The sequence below is a fragment of the Thalassophryne amazonica genome, chromosome 8 (genome assembly GCF_902500255.1).
Source record: "Thalassophryne amazonica chromosome 8, fThaAma1.1, whole genome shotgun sequence".
Taxonomy (NCBI): Eukaryota; Metazoa; Chordata; class Actinopteri; order Batrachoidiformes; family Batrachoididae; genus Thalassophryne; species Thalassophryne amazonica.
The window spans coordinates 9,848,600-9,866,683 of NC_047110.1; the positions used below are offsets into that span (position 1 = coordinate 9,848,600).

The 18,084-nt window shown below is 42.7% G+C and overlaps 1 protein-coding gene across 1 annotated transcript in view; it reads right to left on the bottom strand.

Annotated features, from left to right (window-relative positions):
* The window catches only part of cftr (CF transmembrane conductance regulator), a 361,955-nt gene that overhangs the window by 186,294 nt on the left and 157,577 nt on the right, over nt 1-18,084 (bottom strand). The window contains 2 exon segments of the mRNA XM_034175733.1: nt 7,452-7,643; nt 11,399-11,575. Coding sequence (XP_034031624.1) covers nt 7,452-7,643; nt 11,399-11,575 — 369 coding nt within the window.

Below are 18,084 nucleotides of genomic sequence, written 5' to 3' on the forward strand. Positions count from 1 at the left end.
GTCAAAGCAAAGTCTTCAAACCTCAAACACGGCTCACATCCCACTCCCATACGTACAGATGTACTTTAACTCAAATATAAGTTAATCTATTTCTCTGAACTTTATGACCTTGATTCCCCCTTACATGAGTAACTGAATATTAAATATGTTTAATCAATTACATGTAAAATAACAGAATAAATTATTAACAGTAAACATTGTACACTAATCTACACTATTTATTGTTGCTGTGGGACAATGTGAGACAAGACACCCATCACATTTAATATATTATTGTTGATATTATCATTACTATATTTACATAATAGAACAATCAACCACAATAGAATTTTTTTTTTTATATATTTATTGCACCTCAACAAGCTCACAGTGTTTCACTTTCCCCACAATTTGTTATGTTACAGTCTTATTCCAAAATGGAGTAAATTAATGTTTTCCCGTAAAATTCTACTCACAACACCCCATAATGACAACATGAAAAAAGTTTTGTTTTTTTTTGCAAATTTATTAAAATTAAAAAACTATGAAATCACATGTACATAAGTTCACACCCGTTGCTCAATACTTTGTTGCTGCACCTCTGGCAGAAATTACAGCGTCAAGTTTTCTTGAATATGTAAGTAAGGCCGATGTAACAATGGAAACAGTAATTAGTTAGATTACTTGTTATTGAAAAAAAAATAATGTCGTTTGTAACAGTGTGTGCTTTAACAGCGTTATTCCCATCTCAGTGCTGACAACATAAAAAACTGTGTGACTCTCTACTTACTAGAGACTCCGATTACAGTCTCTGCTGGTAGACTCTCCAATTCTATCAAATCGCAGACTCTACTTTGACATATATATAAAATTGTTTGTGAAACTTAAAAGCACACGTAAACCTGAAAATACAAACACATCGAAAGAGAATGGTAGGACCGGCCTAATAACATGTTTCATTTGGTAACACACAAATAGTTTAGTTGCCCCAAATTAACTATATTTACACCAACGTATTAACTTAATTTCAGTTGGCATAGTTTACTTCAGTGGTACTAACTGAAGCAATCTGAAGAGTTTCAGACTTTTTCTGCACAGGAACACTTCATCTTCAACTTGACAATGACAATGGATGAAGTGATGACAAAAGTTTACTGCCATGGTTATAAATTCTTACCTTTTTAAACGCTCCACTGTCCTGACAGCAGCAAAGACGGGATCAAGTGAACACATTGTTTACATAACAGCTCATAAAACAGGTGACAACCACAAAATAAATAAAGGATTTTATTTTTTTGTAGTTTTGATATCAATAATGTGTACATTGTCAGACATTTACTCAGCTGTAGAGGGGTTTGTCAGAAATGTTGAAACATCCTGAGTTATCGAATATGATCATTAGAAAACCACATGAATTCAGGGGCATATGTGGATAGGAGTTGTACCATCAACCTGCAGAACGTAATTCAAATCCAAGTCTGGGCTTCATGCTGCTTGTCTGTGACCTGCACTGAACTGAACTGCTCCAGCCCTCCCAGCTCTAATGGGAACTATCCTTGACTGGAGCAGGAACCTGTGTCTTATTCAAGGGGATTTGTAGTTTTTTTTTGCCTGCTTCATGTTATGGTATCCAGGACCTGGATGGGACCTACTCACCTTCTTATGTACCACTACAGACAGTATTAAAGTCCACATCTTTAGGATTTCAATGAGAACTTTTTAAAGCACGGCCACAGAATCATTGGAGGAAAGTAATGTTTGTGTTGCATTGAGGGGAGCTGTGGGTAACTTTCCTCCAAAGTTCTCCAGATTTATATACTGGAATTGTATCCGGAAGGCATCCGATGTAAAAACCTGTGATAAAACCCACATGATGATCCAGCACAGGTCCACAGTGATGACCCCATACAAAAGAAAAGAAAGATACCTTTAGGAAAACTGTGCAGCTATAGACAACAGAAAACACAGGAGTCCAACAAGTCCCTCATGACCTCACAAGCTGGGGCCGGGCAAAATGACTCCAAATCAGTAACACAATTTTTTTTTTTTTTTTTTTCTGCAGATCCCAGAGTGCATGAGCAGCCCCCTTTTGTCTGGAAAATTTGACTGCCAGCACCTCTGCTGAAATAGGTCAAAACAAGGGCAAAGCACGGCCCCTGGGCTGCAAGCAGGGCAGCCATTACTTACAGTGCCCACTGCACAAAGAGTTCATGACTCGCTGTCCATCAGTCACCACAAACCCATAAGGTGGATCACATGGCAGAATCATAAAATTTTACACAATTTTTTCCACATGAAAGCTAATTCAGCAGTACAGCCGTCACACACAGTGAACGCTGTGAGAAAACAGGGACCCTGCACAATTCTGTGAGTTTCAATAGCACATTATTATTATGATCCGCAAGGCAGCATTTAATTACAAAAGGTGGGTGTACCTGCAACAGAGAGGGACACATTTTCAGGTCTTGGACTTTTGTTTTTGTCCTTGGTGCGTTTCTGAAACAGCCTCTTTTACTGCAGCAATAAATTTGTCTGCAGTGCTAAATAAATTCCAGAAGGGAGGTGCTGGGGTCATTGTTTTCCACATCAGTGGTGTGGAGGGCAGTGTCTGATTTTTCTAAAGCTGATAAGCATCAACGTTTGTGATGTCAGACATCCTGCATCTTCTACTGAAAGCCCTGAATATTAACCCTGATCAAGCAGGATTTGTAAAATCAAGATATGGCACAGACAATGTACGCCGTGTTCTTAATATTGTTCAGTATCTTAATACTCATCACAACCCATCGTTAATTGTCTCTCTTGATGCCGAAAAGGCCTTTCATTGAGTAGAATGGCCCTTTTTGTTTCTGACATTAGAAAATTCGGTCTGGGCTCTAATTTCATTAATATGATTAAACATTTTTATTCAGACCCAATAGCTACAGTAAATACCAATGGTTTGCTGTCTGACAGCTTTCCGGTGTGCAGGTGTTGGCTGTCGCCATCAGAACCAACTCTGATATATCTGGAATTAGGGTGGGTGAAGTAAACCACATTATCTCTTTATTCACAGACTATGGCCACCTATATCTGAATAAGTCTGAGAAATCAGTCCCGGCGGTTTTGAAATCTATATCCACATTCAGTGCCCTATCTGGCTATAAGATTAACCTGGGGAAGTCGGTCGCTACGCCTTTTAATGCCCTCCAGGATTTAGCGATATCAGGGGTGGCCAACTTCGGTCCTCGAGAGCCACATTCCTGACACTCTTAGTTGTCTCCCTGCTCCAACACACCTGAATCCAATGAAAGGCTCATTAAAAGTCTACTAACGAGTCTTTCATTGGATTCAGGTGTGTTGGAGCAGGGAGACAACTAAGAGTGTCAGGAATGTGGCTCTCGAGGACCGAACTTGGCCACCCATGAGCGATACAATCTCCTTTCCAAGTGTCTAGGAAGGGTTTCAAGTATCTATGTATTTTTGTCACACCTGATCTAAACAATTTATTTGAAACTAACTACACACCTAAGAATGATCTGTCTAGATGGGCCTCTTTACCAACTTCCGTCCTTGGGAGAATCAACAACATAAAAATGAATAGTCTTCCTCGATTGAACTACTTATTCCAAAATCTTCCGTGCTATTTGACCCCAGCATTTTTTAAGTCACTGAATTCTCACATTTCTCCTTATATCTGGAATAATAAGAACCAAAGAGTTAGGTTTTCTACACTTACAAAACCAAGGGATCTGGGAGGTCTGTCCCTGCCCAATTTACAATTATATTATTGATCAGCACAACTTAAAATGATGACAGATTGGTTGATGAACAGGAAGGATTCTTTATGATTGAGCCTTGAATCCCTATCATGCTATCCCAGAAGACTTAACTCGCTTCCTTTTATCAACAATATACACTCAACAAAAATATAAACGCAACACTTTTGGTTTTGCTCCCATTTTGTATGAGATGAACTCAAAGATCTAAAACTTTTTCCACATACACAATATCACCATTTCCCTCAAATATTGTTCACAAACCAGTCTAAATCTGTGATAGTGAGCACTTCTCCTTTGCTGAGATAATCCATCCCACCTCACAGGTGTGCCATATCAGATGCTGATTAGACACCATGATTAGTGCACAGGTGTGCCTTAGACTGCCCACAATAAAAGTCCACTCTGAAAGGTGCAGTTTTGCTTTATTGGGGGGGGGGGGGGGGGGAATACCAGTCAGTATCTGGTGTGACCACATCTCCCTCGCATAGAGTTGATCAGGTTGTCAACTGTGGCCTGTGGAATGTTGGTCCACTCCTCTTCAATGGCTGTGCGAAGTTGCTGGATATTGGCAGGAACTGGTACACACTGTCGTATACGCCAGTCCAGAGCATCACAAACATGCTCAATGGGTGACATGTCCGGTGAGTATGCCGGCCATGCAAGAACTGGGACATTTTCAGCTTCCAAGAATTGTATACAGATCCTTGCAACATGGGGCCGTGCGTTATCCTGCTGCAACATGAGGTGATGTTCTTGGATGTATGGCACAAAAATGGGCCTCAGGATCTCGTCACGGTATCTCTGTGCATTCAAAATGCCATCAATAAACTGCACCTGTGTTCTTTGTCCATAACAGACGCCTGCCCATACCATAACCCCACCACCACCATGGGCCACTCGATCCACAACAGTGACATCAGAAAACCGCTCACCCACACGAAGCCACACACGCTGTCTGCCATCTGCCCTGGACAGTGTGAACCGGGATTCATCCGTGAAGAGAACACCTCTCCAACGTGCCAAACGCCAGCGAATGTGAGCATTTGCCCACTCAAGTCGGTTACGACGACGAACTGGAGTCAGGTCGAGACCCCGATGAGGACGATGAGCATGCAGATGAGCTTCCCTGAGACGGTTTCTGACAGTTTGTGCAGAAATTCTTTGATTGTGCAAACCGACTGTTTCAGCAGCTGTCCGAGTGGCTGGTCTCAGACGATCTTGGAGGTGAACATGCTGGATGTGGATGGATCTTGCGACATCTGTGGCATTGTGCTGTGTGATAAAACTGCACCTTTCAGAGTGGCCTTTTATTGTGGGCAGTCTAAGGCACACCTGTGCACTAATCATGGTGTCTAATCAGCATCTTGATATGGCACACCTGTGAGGTGGGATGGATTATCTCAGCAAAGGAGAAGTGCTCACTATAACAGATTTCGACTGGTTTGTGAACAATATTTGAGGGAAATGGTGATATTGTGTATGTGGAAAAAGTTTTAGATCTTTGAGTTCATCTCATACAAAATGGGAGCAAAACCAAAAGTGTTGCATTTATATTTTTGTTGAGTGTAGATCAGTTAGTTAATTTTAAGAACATTATTGTTTACCATATACTACTGGTTTGGCAAGATGTGAGGAAATACCTAAATATCCCTCCTGTCGTCTCTCTCTACTCTCCCTTGTCTTTGAATCCAGATATACCAGTGCAGATCAGGAATGTTGGTTTGATGGAATGGACATCTAAAAGGCTTGTTAAACTCTGGCAGACCTACTGGCCTCTGACGCTGTTAAATCATCTGAGCAAATCAGGGTAGATATTAATATTCCCCACAAAGATTTTTATAAATACCTCCAAATTCGTCACGTTATAGGATCTCTTTTGAGGACAGGAAGGATCCGCATGAGACTGTCAGAGTTGGAAAATATTATAGTTTCAGTGAACTCTCCCAAAGGGCTGATTTCCAAAATTTACACGTCCCTGCTTTATTGTGATTCTTCGGGATATGATTCTCTGAAGCGGCTGTGGGAATGTGAACTGGAAGTGTCATTTAGTCTGGTAGATTGGGACAAGATTTGCAGCGGGATTTTTCCTAAATGCACTTCCATCTCTATATATGAACAGAATTTTAAATTTTTCCACTGAACTTACTACACACCTGGTCGCCTCCAGAAAATGTTCCCTGACACTTCCAACCTTTGTTACAAATGTAATATACACAAGGGTACATTTATCCATTTGTTTTGGTCATGTGACCACATCCAGACTTTTTGGACAGAAGTTCATTCTGTAATTCAGGAGGTCACTGGTAAACAGTTCTTGTTGACTCCTTTCTGTTTACTTAACCATGCTCCAGATGTTGTCTTGGATACAGATACCAAGTTTTAATTGACTATTCTTATATTTCTGGCCAAAAAATGCATTTTGCTGCAGTGGTCATCTCCCCAGGTTCCTACAGTCGACTTGTGAATATCACAGATTTCTGCCTTTATTCCTCTCAAGAAACTGACTCATGATCTTAACCATAAATTGGACAGATTTTGGAGGATCTGGCAACCATTGCAATCCTTCTTGCATAAGCAATAATTTATTATCTGTCCTGGGGAGACGAGGACTGTTTGCTTTTTCATCTGTTAGAGTTGTATGCTTTTAGTTCACCTGTCTCCTGTCTTCTTTCGATTTTCTAATAAATTCTTATTTACATATAGATAGATATTTGTAGTGCAGGGCTCAATGTTTGTTTGGGGTGGGATAAATTTTTGTTTTGTTTTATTTTTGTTTTATTGTCTGTATTGTGTTTAATACTGTTCAATGACTGTTGTTATTATTGTTATTGTTTATTGTCTGTTTATAGATCAAAAATCAATAAAAACAGTAAAAAAAAAGTCAGCTGATAGTCGGTGGTCAGCTGACATGCACTCTGTATGTTCACAGCAAAGTGTATGAGCAATGTGATCACACATGAATGGGTTCATGCCTTTACCCTTATTTGTTTTATTTGATCTCCACTCTTTCTGTCTGTGATGCATACTACAATTTACATGGTGGAAGTGACATCAGCCTGCCTGGCCACCGTCAATTCTGTGCCGTGTGCTCAGATGCTGGCCGGTCCTCATGTGCATTGCAATGTTCACCAGCTGAGTTACAGTAAACAGTGGTCAGCTGGTCCAGCAGCTCACTGCGATGATGACACACTCCACAAGACATTTGTGTGTGTGTGTGTGTGTGTGTGTGTGTGTGTGTGTGTGTGTGTGTGTGTGTGTGTGGTGTGGGGGTGGGGGGTGGTGGGGTCTGCACAGTCACAGCAATGTGTTCTTAGGTTACGCCACACTTGTGTTGCACTTAGACAATTTTCACAGACAGCTTGAATGTAGTCAGCTGCTCTCTACTATCGTGCGCGGAATGTGATTAGCCCCACCTTGTCTAAATGCCCAGCGAATGGTGTTGGATGTTCCTGTGTAACACTTGGGATTTGGCCGACAACTACCAAGAGGGGGGTTGAATGGGCACTCACAGGGCACTCACTATCTTTCAGCCGCTGATGTACGCAAATGGTTGTGGCAACAGCTGTATGAGGCATTTCAGGCACCTCCGATTGTCACGAGTGGCATGCAATTCCTCCTTCAAAAACTTCAACTATTCCATTATTAATGGAACTGTGAACCTGAAGAAAAAAGACTGTGTCAAAAATGTTAATGATGAGACAATGAACATACCTCCTCCAGCTGGCAGGCCTTGATGACAGAGGTATAGCGATACTCATCGTAGGTCAGACCAAACAGAATATTATCTCGCACTGTCCCTTGCATGATCCAGGAAGTCTGTGGTGAGTAGGATATACGACCACTGTGTCTGATTTTACCCTCTGATGGCACCAGCTCTCCCAAGATCATCATCAGTAAGGAACTCTACAAGGAAATGCAAAATGCACATTCATAGTCAGCAGAATATAAATACAATGAACCCACCTGATTTCATTGACTAAACACAATGACTCAAAATTGAAGACACGTTGCAAATGATGTAACCACACCTGTAAAGACCAGTTCAGAATGCACAGTTAAAGGATCCAAACAGCCACCATGGACAGAGGCACAGGAAGAGGAGTTCGAGTCAGAGCAGGGAGAGGAGGGGGCAAAGAGAGAGAGGAGCAGGCCAAGGATGGAGAGAAGGGGGGAGCAAGGACGGAGAGGAACAGACCAAGGATGGAAAAGATGGGGCGTCACTACAGACAAGGTGAGAGCAGCAGTCACTGACCATGTCATGTCAATGACCAAAGCAGGACAAAGAGTTCGTCCAAACCACTATCTGAGCATTCAGAGAACACAACAGCTACTGTACTGTATTGCTGTCTTGGTCACTACAGTACATTTTTACAGTTTATCTCAGTGTCACTGCTGTACAAATAAATTACAAAACATGTCCATTGATGTTTCTACTGAATGCATGTTTTATTTTGGAGTACATGTACAATTCAGTACTGTAAAATACATGTTTGTTTCTCTAGAGTTGATCGAATGCCACGTGGAGGTTTGAGCGTTGCCATATTTACACTGGTGCAAGAAGCCTTCACTGTAGGTATGGTTCAGGAGAACAACTCAATCAGACTCAGACAAATCAAGGAGAGAGGCATTGCTGACAATGTCAACTCTGAGAACACTGACAAAGTCAGCTTGACCAACACAGACAGAGTTCTTCAGCACCAAAGGGTGCACATGAAGAAGGCCTATAGGGTACCCTTTGGCACAATCAAAGGTCTGTGTTGCGAGTCTGCCCAAGTAAGTATTACATCCATGCACACAGTTCAAAGTACAGTGGGTGCACATACCGTGTTGCTTAGTGGCCTATCAACTCAATCAACTTTTTTCTTCTATAGCGCCAAATCACAACAAACAGTTGCCCCAAGGCGCTCCATATTGTAAGGCAAGGCCATACAATAATTATGAAAAACCCCAACGGTCAAAACGACCCCCTATGAGCAAGCACTTGGCAACAGTGGGAAGGAAAAACTCCCTTTTAACAGGAAGAAACCTCCAGCAGAACCAGGCTCAGGGAGGGGCAGTCTTCTGCTGAGACTGGTTGGGGCTGAGGGAAAAAACCAGGAAAAAGACATGCCGTGAAGGGGGGCAGAGATCGATCACTAATGATTAAATGCAGAGTGATGCATACGGAGCAAAAAGAGAAAGAAACAGTGCATCATGGGAACCCCCCCACAATCTACGTCTAAAGCAGCATAACCAAGGGATGGTCCAGGGTCACCCGATCCAGCCCTAACTATAAGCCTTAGCGAAAAGGAAAGTTTTGAGCCTAATCTTAAAAGTAGAGAGGGTATCTGTCTCCCTGATCTGAATTGGGAGCTGGTTCCACAGGAGAGGAGCCTTTGTCAGGTGATAGTGAGTGCCAGTCTGCAACTACAACCTCAATTCCAATGAAGTTGGGATGTTGTGTGAAATAAAAACAGAATACAATGATATGCAAATCCTCTGCAATCTATATTCAATTGAATACACCACAAAGACAAGCTATTTAAGGTTCAAACTGATAAACTTTATTGTTTTTGTGCAAATATTTGGTCATTTGAAATCTCTGAAATGATGCATGCGCAGTGAAGGCAGGGCGGACCGATTTTTAGGTGGACGTTTGCTCTGCGACACTGGATCAACTTTGTCAGCCGATAAGGGATCCCGTCCTACATAACGCTGTCAGATATGAAAGAAATTTAATCTTTTTGACAGAATTATGCATTTTTGAAAATTTGTTCAATGGTAGGGATATGGATTTTTCTAATTTTCAAGATTTTTCCTGACTTTGACCTATGACCTTGAAAACCAAATCAGTTCTTACCTATCAAGATATGAATCTTCAGTAAAAATTTCATAACGATATATGAAAAATTGTGGGTTACAGGTTGTTCACAAACAAACAAACAAACAAACAAACAGGGGTGAAAACCTGCGCCCAACTATGCTGGCGCAGGTAAATGCGCCAGCATAGTTGGGCGCAGGTTTATTGTAGCTGACGTTCTCTGACAATAGAAATGATACTCCTCACCTTAGTTTTCCTGTACTGAATATTTCAGAATATGAATCAAGTCATATGAGGGGAATAAAATAATATTCACACTACTATAAAAAAGTAATAGTTATAGTTACTAGTTACCTCTCAGTTAGCATTCCATTAGTAACTGAGTTACTGATTTGCAGCATTATAAAAGTAATTAGTAGAGAAAGCAATAACTGTTACTTTTTTAAATGTTCAAATATGTCAATAAATTTGGACCCCCCCCCCCCCATGAACTTTAAATTAAACTGTATGCTATTTATAATAAAACTGAATATTAAATATGTTTAATTAATTAAATGTACACTTAATAGAATAAATGATTAACAGTAAACATTGCACATTAATCTGCACTATTCTAATGTTGCTGAGGGACAATGTGAGACAAGACAATCAAATTTAATATATTACTGTAGATATCTTTATTGTGGTTATACTGTACAACAATGAAACACAATCGATATTTTAGAAATTTTTGATATTTACTGCACCGTGGCTAAGAATGAATGAATGAATGATATTTGTTGCACCTCAACAGGCAACAACTGGCTATCAAATCAATCTAAAATTAAATGATGCTCGTTCACGTTTTTTGCCTGTCTTGTCTGTAGTTCCAGTAGAGAAATGCTAATGTGTCTGTGTCATTTGTGTGTGCATGGGTTTGTATTTGTGAGTGAACTCCCACTCTCCTCTGCCTCTGGTTGGCAACCAATCACCATCACATATGTGGTTGTCTTGCTCCCCCCCAACCCCTCACCAAAGAAAAGAATAAGAAAAAAAAAATTGCAACTCTGCTGAGAGTCTGCAGATGAAAACGGCTTCAGTGAACTTAATTATAGCAACATGCCGCAATTTACTGTCAGTAACAATAAAAGTGATGTAACAATGGAAACAGTAAGATTACCCGTGACTGAAAGAAATAACACCATTAATAACAGCATTAAATTAGTTAATACAGTGACAACTACACAACAGTGGCTTTTCAAATTTTGAGAATTGATCCTCATTGAAGCTGAAAATGGACTCAAATCAGTTGCAGGTGTTTCGGGCCCCTTCACACATTTGGACGAATACGGCAAAACGATGCAAAATAGTTCAAATTATGGGCACCACGAAACATCGTGCCGACGGGCAGGCTGCACGATGCTGGTGCGATGGTTCGTGCATGCGGGAACACAGTGCCAGCACACATCGTGCAGCTGCTGTGACGAAAACAACAAATAAAAAATAAGAAAAATACATGCTGTCAGGGTTGCCAGTATGACAGTGACTGTCTGCAGACTGTTGCAATGTCAAGAATGTGACTGGCTACACATTTTCTAAGTGCTATGTGAGCGGTGTTAGATGTTCTTGTGTGTGTGTTCTTGTGCAGCAGGATTTGATGGGCTCGCACAGCGCACACTCTGTCTGTCAGCCGCTTGTGTGTGCAAATAGTTGTAACAACAGGTGTACGAAGATTTGGAAGCAGCTACGAAATTACACAGTTTGCAAAGGATTCCTGCTTCATGCGCACTTAAAGCGCAATTCGACCAAATCCGCACTATGTGTGAAGGGGCCCTTAACGGGAGAGACTCTAGATGAGATGTGGTCTGACTGGACTCACCTTCCCCGCGCCTGTGGAACCAGCTACAGCCAGCATCATGCCTTTGTCCAGATATAAGCTGATGTTCTTGAGGACAGGTGTGACATAGAGGTTGGTAAAGAAGAGGCCAGCGTCACTTTGTGGGTGTCCGTTGGCCTTGTTCTCTTGCTTGAGCTTCTCAAACAGCTTGCCGATGCCCTGCAGAGAAATCTGTCTGAGTTCTCACTTTTTACAAACTCAACAAATGCTCACTGATCCAATCAGATCACAGGAGCTGCTGGGCCTGATCACAGCGGCACCGTGGACGCGCTCGTGTTTTTTCTTACAACATAACGTTACTACAAAACTAAAATGTGACGTCTGAAAACTGACGGACAGACAAACAACACACACACATAGACAGAAAGAGAGACACACACACAGACAAGAGACACACAGACAAGACAGGGCAGATGGGAGGGTAACACGTGTCTTTAATTTTACAGATGCTTTGGTTGTTATTTTGTTACTGCATCTGGAAATAAATCTTTTCTGCTTAAATGTGGATTTGGCTGAACAGAACAAAACAAAATTAAAATACGTGCAGACTGTTTTTTGTTTTTGAGAAGAGTGATTTCATTGACTGGAGCCAGCTGTGTGTGTGGTGTGTGTGTGTGTGTCTTGTCTGTGTGTGTCTCTTGTCAGTGTGTGTGTCTTGTCTGTGTGTGTGTGTCTCATGTCTGCGTGTGTGTCTCTTGTCTGTGTGTGTGTCTTGTCTGTGTGTGTGTGTCTCTTGTCTGTGTGTTTGTGTGTGTGTGTCTCTTGTCTGTGTTTGTGTCTCTTGTCAGTGTGTGTGTGTGTGTGTGTCTCTTGTCTGTGTTTGTGTCTCTTGTCAGTGTGTGTGTGTGTGTGTGTCTCTTGTCTGTGTTTGTGTCTCTTGTCAGTGTGTGTGTGTGTGTGTGTCTCTTGTCTGTGTGTGTCTCTTGTCTGTGTGTGTGTGTCTTGTCTCTGTGTGTGTGTCTCTTGTCTGTGTGTGTGTGTCTCTCTTTCTGTGTGTTTGTGTGTGTGTGTCTTGTCAGTGTGTGTGTGTGTGTGTGTCACTTGTCTGTGTGTGTGTCTCTTGTCTGTGTGTTTGTGTGTGTGTGTCTCTTGTCTGTGTTTGTGTCTCTTGTCTGTGTGTGTGTCTCTTGTCTGTGTATGTCTTGTCTGTGTGTGTGTGTCTCTTGTCTGTGTGTGTATGTCTTGTCTGTGTGTGTCTTGTCTGTGTGTGTGTGTCTCTTGTCTGTGTGTGTATGTCTTGTCTGTGTGTGTGTCTTGTCTGTGTGTGTGTCTCTTGTCTGTGTGTGTATGTCTTGTCTGTGTGTGTGTCTCTTGTCTGTGTGTGTGTCTTGTCTGTGTGTGTGTCTCTTGTCTGTGTGTGTGTCTCTTGTCTGTGTGTGTATGTCTTGTCTGTGTGTGTGTCTCTCTTTTTGTGTGTGTGTCTCTTGTCTGTGTGTATGTCTTGTCTGTGTGGGTGTCTCTTGTCTGTGTGTATGTCTCTTGTCTGTGTGTCTATGTCTTGTCTGTGTGTGTGTCTCTTGTCTGTGTGTATGTCTTGTCTGTGTGTGTATGTCTTGTCTGTGTGTGGTGTGTGTGTGTGTCACTTGTCTGTGTGTGTGTGTTTCTTGTCTGTGTGTGTGTGTCTCTTGTGTGTGTGTGGTGTGTGTGTGTGTGTCTCTTGTCTGTGTTTGTGTCTCTTGTCTGTGTGTGTGTCTTGTCTGTGTGTGTGTGTCTCGTGTCTGCGTGTGTGTCTCTTGTCTGTGTGTGTGTGTCTTGTCTGTGTGTGTATGTCTTGTCTGTGTGTGTCTCTTGTCTGTGTGTGTGTGTCTTGTCTGTGTGTGTATGTCTTGTCTGTGTGTGTGTGTCTTGTCTGTGTGTGTATGTCTTGTCTGTGTGTGTGTCTCTTGTCTGTGTGTGTATATGAGATTTTTGTGGATCACAATCATGTTTTTTTTTTTTTTTGCTCATTTTCAAAATGTTCTTAGATTGGTCACTATGATCTACAACACTACTATTACCAAAGATGACACACTGTGCTTTTATAGCTGGTAGCCACGATGGCCACATCCCACCCACGGCTTTGACCTTGTGTGACATGATGAGATGTCAAGCCCATGGTGACTCGTATGTCTGTCCAGGAATGTAAAGACTGACTCCAGCAAGCATGGTGGAGTGCTTAAAGCACAAGACACACAGATGTCCTGCTCATCCACATCTGTGTGTGTCTCGTGTCTGCGTGTGTGTCTCTTTTCTGTGTGTGTGTCTCTCTTTCTGTGTGTGTGTGTGTGTCCTGTCTGTGTGTGTCTGTGTGTCTCTTGTCTGTGTGTGTCTCTTGTCTGTGTGTGTGTCTCTTGTCTGTGTGTGTATGTCTTGTCTGTGTGTGTGTCTCTTGTCTGTGTGTGTATGTCTTGTCTGTGTGTGTATGTCTTGTCTGTGTGTGTGTCTCTTGTCTGTGTGTGTATGTCTTGTCTGTGTGTGTGTCTCTTGTCTGTGTGTATGTCTTGTCTGTGTGTGTGTCTCTTGTCTGTGTGTGTGTCTCTTGTCTGTGTGTGTATGTCTTCTCTGTGTGTGGTGTGTGTGTGTGTGTGTGTCTTGTCTGTGTGTGTCTCTTGTCTTTCTGTCTGTGTGTGTCACTTGTCTGTGTGTGTGTGTCTCTTGTCTGTGTGTCTGTCTCTTGTCTGTGTGTATGTCTTGTCTGTGTGTGTGTCTCTTGTCTGTGTGTGTCTCTTGTCTGTGTGTGTATGTCTTCTCTGTGTGTGGTGTGTGTGTCTTGTCTGTGTGTGTCTCTTGTCTTTCTGTCTGTGTGTCACTTGTCTGTGTGTGTGTGTCTCTTGTCTGTGTGTCTGTCTCTTGTCTGTGTGTGTGAGTGTGTGTCTCTTGTCTGTGTGTGTCTCTTGTCTGTGTGTGTCTCTTGTCTGTGTGTGTGTGTGTCTCTTGTCTGTGTGTGTGTGTCTCTTGTCTGTGTGTGTGTGTCTCTTGTCTGTGTGTGTGTTGTGTGTGTGTGTGTGTGTGTCTTGTCTGTGTGTGACTGTGTGTCGTCTGTGTGTCTGTGTGTGTCTCTTGTCTTTGTGTGTGTGTGTGTGTGTGTCTCGTGTCTGCGTGTGTGTCTCTTGTCTGTGTGTGTGTTTGTCTTGTCTGTGTGTGTGTGTCTCTTGTCTGTGTGTGTGTGTGTGTGTCTTGTCTGTGTGTGACTGTGTGTCGTCTGTGTGTCTGTGTGTGTCTCTTGTCTTTGTGTGTGTGTCTCTTGTCTGTGTGTGTGTGGGTCTCTTGTCTGTGTGTGTATGTCTTGTCTGTGTGTCTCCTGTCTGTGTGTGTGTGTGTGTCTCTCTTTCTGTGTGTGTGTCTCTTGTCTGTGTGTGTATGTCTTGTCTGTGTGTCTCTTTTCTGTGTGTGTGTCTCTTGTCTGTGTGTGTATGTCTTGTCTGTGTGTGTGTCTCTTGTCTGTGTGTGTGTCTCTTGTCTGTGTGTATGTATGTCTTGTCTGTGTGTGTGTCTCTTGTCTGTGTGTGTATGTCTTGTCTGTGTGTGTCTCTTGTCTGTGTGTATGTCTTGTCTGTGTGTGTATGTCTTGTCTGTGTGTGTCTCTTGTCTGTGTGTATGTCTTGTCTGTGTGTGTGTCTCTTGTCTGTGTGTGTATATGAGATTTTTGTGGATCATAATCATGTTTTTTTTTTTTGCTCATTTTCAAAATTTTCTTAGATTGGTCACTATGATCTACAACACTACTATTACCAAAGATGACACACTGTGCTTTTATAGCTGGTAGCCACGATGGCCACATCCCGCCTACGGCTTTGACTTTGTGTGACATGATGAGGTGTCAAGCCCATGGTGACTCGTATGTCTGTCCAGGAATGTAAAGACTGACTCCAGCAAGCATGGTGGAGGGCTTAAAGCACAAGACACACAGACGTCCTGCTCATCCACATCTGTGTGTGTGTGTCTCGTGTCTGCGTGTGTGTCTCTTGTCTGTGTGTGTCTCTTGTCTGTGTGTGTCTCTTGTCTTTGTGTGTGTCTCTTGTCTGTGTGTGTCTCTTGTCTGTGTGTGTGTGTGTCTCTTGTCTTTGTGTGTGTCTCTTGTCTGTGTGTGTCTCTTGTCTGTGTGTGTGTGTGTCTCTTGTCTTTGTGTGTGTGTGTCTCTTGCCTTTGTGTGTGTGTGTGTCTCTTGTCTGTGTGTGTCTCTTTCTTGCCTTTGTGTGTGTGTGTGTCTCTTGTCTTTGTGTGTGTCTCTTGTCTGTGTGTGTCTCTTGTCTGTGTGTGTGTGTGTCTCTTGTCTGTGTGTGTGTGTGTCTCTTGTCTTTGTGTGTGTGTGTCTCTTGCCTTTGTGTGTGTGTGTGTCTCTTGTCTGTGTGTGTGTGTGTCTCTTGTCTTTGTGTGTGTGTGTCTCTTGCCTTTGTGTGTGTGTGTGTCTCTTGTCTGTGTGTGTATGTCTTGTCTGTGTGTGTATGTCTTGTCAATGTGTGTGTGTCTCTCTTTCTGTGTGTATGTCTTGTCTGTGTGTATGTCTTGTCTGTGTGTGTGTGTATGTCTTGTCTGTGTGTGTGTGTATGTCTTGTCTGTGTGTGTATGTCTTGTCTGTGTGTGTCTCTTGTCTGTGTGTGTGTGTGTCACTTGTCTGTGTGTCTGTGTGTGTCTCTTGTCTTTGTGTGTGTGTGTCTCTTGTCTGTGTGTGTGTGTGGGTCTCTTGTCTGTGTGTGTATGTCTTGTCTGTGTGTCTCTTGTCTGTGTGTGTATGTCTTGTCTGTGTGTCTCTTGTCTGTGTGTGTATGTCTTGTCTGTGTGTCTCTTGTCTGTGTGTATGTCTCTCTTTCTGTGTGTCTCTTGTCTGTGTGTGTATGTGTGTCTCTTGTCTGTGTGTCTCTTGTCTGTGTGTGTGTGTCTTGTCTGTGTGTCTCTTGTCTGTGTGTGCGTCTCTCTTTCTGTGTGTGTGTCTCTTGTCTGTGTGTGTGTCTGTGTGTGTATGTCTTGTCTGTGTGTGTCTCTTGTCTGTGTGTGTGTGTCTTGTCTGTGTGTGTCTCTTGTCTGTGTGTGTATGTCTTGTCTGTGTGTGTATGTCTTGTCTGTGTGTGTGTGTCTTGTCTGTGTGTGTGTCTCTTGTCTGTGTGTCTCTTGTCTGTGTGTATGTCTTGTCTGTGTGTGTGTGTCTTGTCTGTGTGTGTGTGTCTCTTGTCTGTGTGTATGTCTTGTCTGTGTGTGTATGTCTTGTCTGTGTGTCTCTTGTCTGTGTGTGTGTGTCTTGTCTGTGGGTCTCTTGTCTGTGTGTGTGTCTCTTGTCTGTGTGTGTGTCTCTTGTCTGTGTGTGTCTCTTGTCTGTGTGTGTATGTCTTGTCTGTGTGTGTATGTCTTGTCTGTGTGTGTGTCTCTTGTCTGTGTGTGTATATGAGATTTTTGTGGATCACAATCATGTTTTTTTTTTTTTTTGCTCATTTTCAAAATTTTCTTAGATTGGTCACTATGATCTACAACACTACTATTACCAAAGATGACACACTGTGCTTTTATAGCTGGTAGCCACGATGGCCACATCCCACCCACGGCTTTGACCTTGTGTGACATGATGAGATGTCAAGCCCATGGTGACTCGTATGTCTGTCCAGGAATGTAAAGACTGACTCCAGCAAGCATGGTGGAGTGCTTAAAGCACAAGACACACAGATGTCCTGCTCATCCACATCTGTGTGTGTCTCGTGTCTGCGTGTGTGTCTCTTTTCTGTGTGTGTGTCTCTCTTTCTGTGTGTGTGTGTGTGTCCTGTCTGTGTGTGTCTGTGTGTCTCTTGTCTGTGTGTGTGTCTCTTGTCTGTGTGTGTATGTCTTGTCTGTGTGTGTGTCTCTTGTCTGTGTGTGTATGTCTTGTCTGTGTGTGTATGTCTTGTCTGTGTGTGTGTCTCTTGTCTGTGTGTGTATGTCTTGTCTGTGTGTGTGTCTCTTGTCTGTGTGTGTGTCTCTTGTCTGTGTGTGTGTCTCTTGTCTGTGTGTATGTCTTGTCTGTGTGTGTGTCTCTTGTCTGTGTGTGTATGTCTTCTCTGTGTGTGGTGTGTGTGTGTGTGTGTCTTGTCTGTGTGTGTCTCTTGTCTTTCTGTCTGTGTGTGTCACTTGTCTGTGTGTGTGTGTCTCTTGTCTGTGTGTCTGTCTCTTGTCTGTGTGTATGTCTTGTCTGTGTGTGTGTGTCTTGTCTGTGTGTGTGTGTCTTGTCTGTGTGTGTCTCTTGTCTGTGTGTGTCTCTTGTCTGTGTGTGTGTGTCTCTTGTCTGTGTGTGTATGTCTTCTCTGTGTGTGGTGTGTGTGTCTTGTCTGTGTGTGTCTCTTGTCTTTCTGTCTGTGTGTCACTTGTCTGTGTGTGTGTGTCTCTTGTCTGTGTGTCTGTCTCTTGTCTGTGTGTGTGAGTGTGTGTCTCTTGTCTGTGTGTGTGTGTGTCTCGTGTCTGCGTGTGTGTCTCTTGTCTGTGTGTGTGTTTGTCTTGTCTGTGTGTGTGTGTCTCTTGTCTGTGTGTGTGTGTGTGTGTGTCTTGTCTGTGTGTGACTGTGTGTCGTCTGTGTGTCTGTGTGTGTCTCTTGTCTTTGTGTGTGTGTCTCTTGTCTGTGTGTGACTGTGTGTCGTCTGTGTGTCTGTGTGTGTCTCTTGTCTGTGTGTGTGTCTCTTGTCTGTGTGTCTTGTCTGTGTGTCTCTTGTCTGTGTGTATGTCACTTGTCT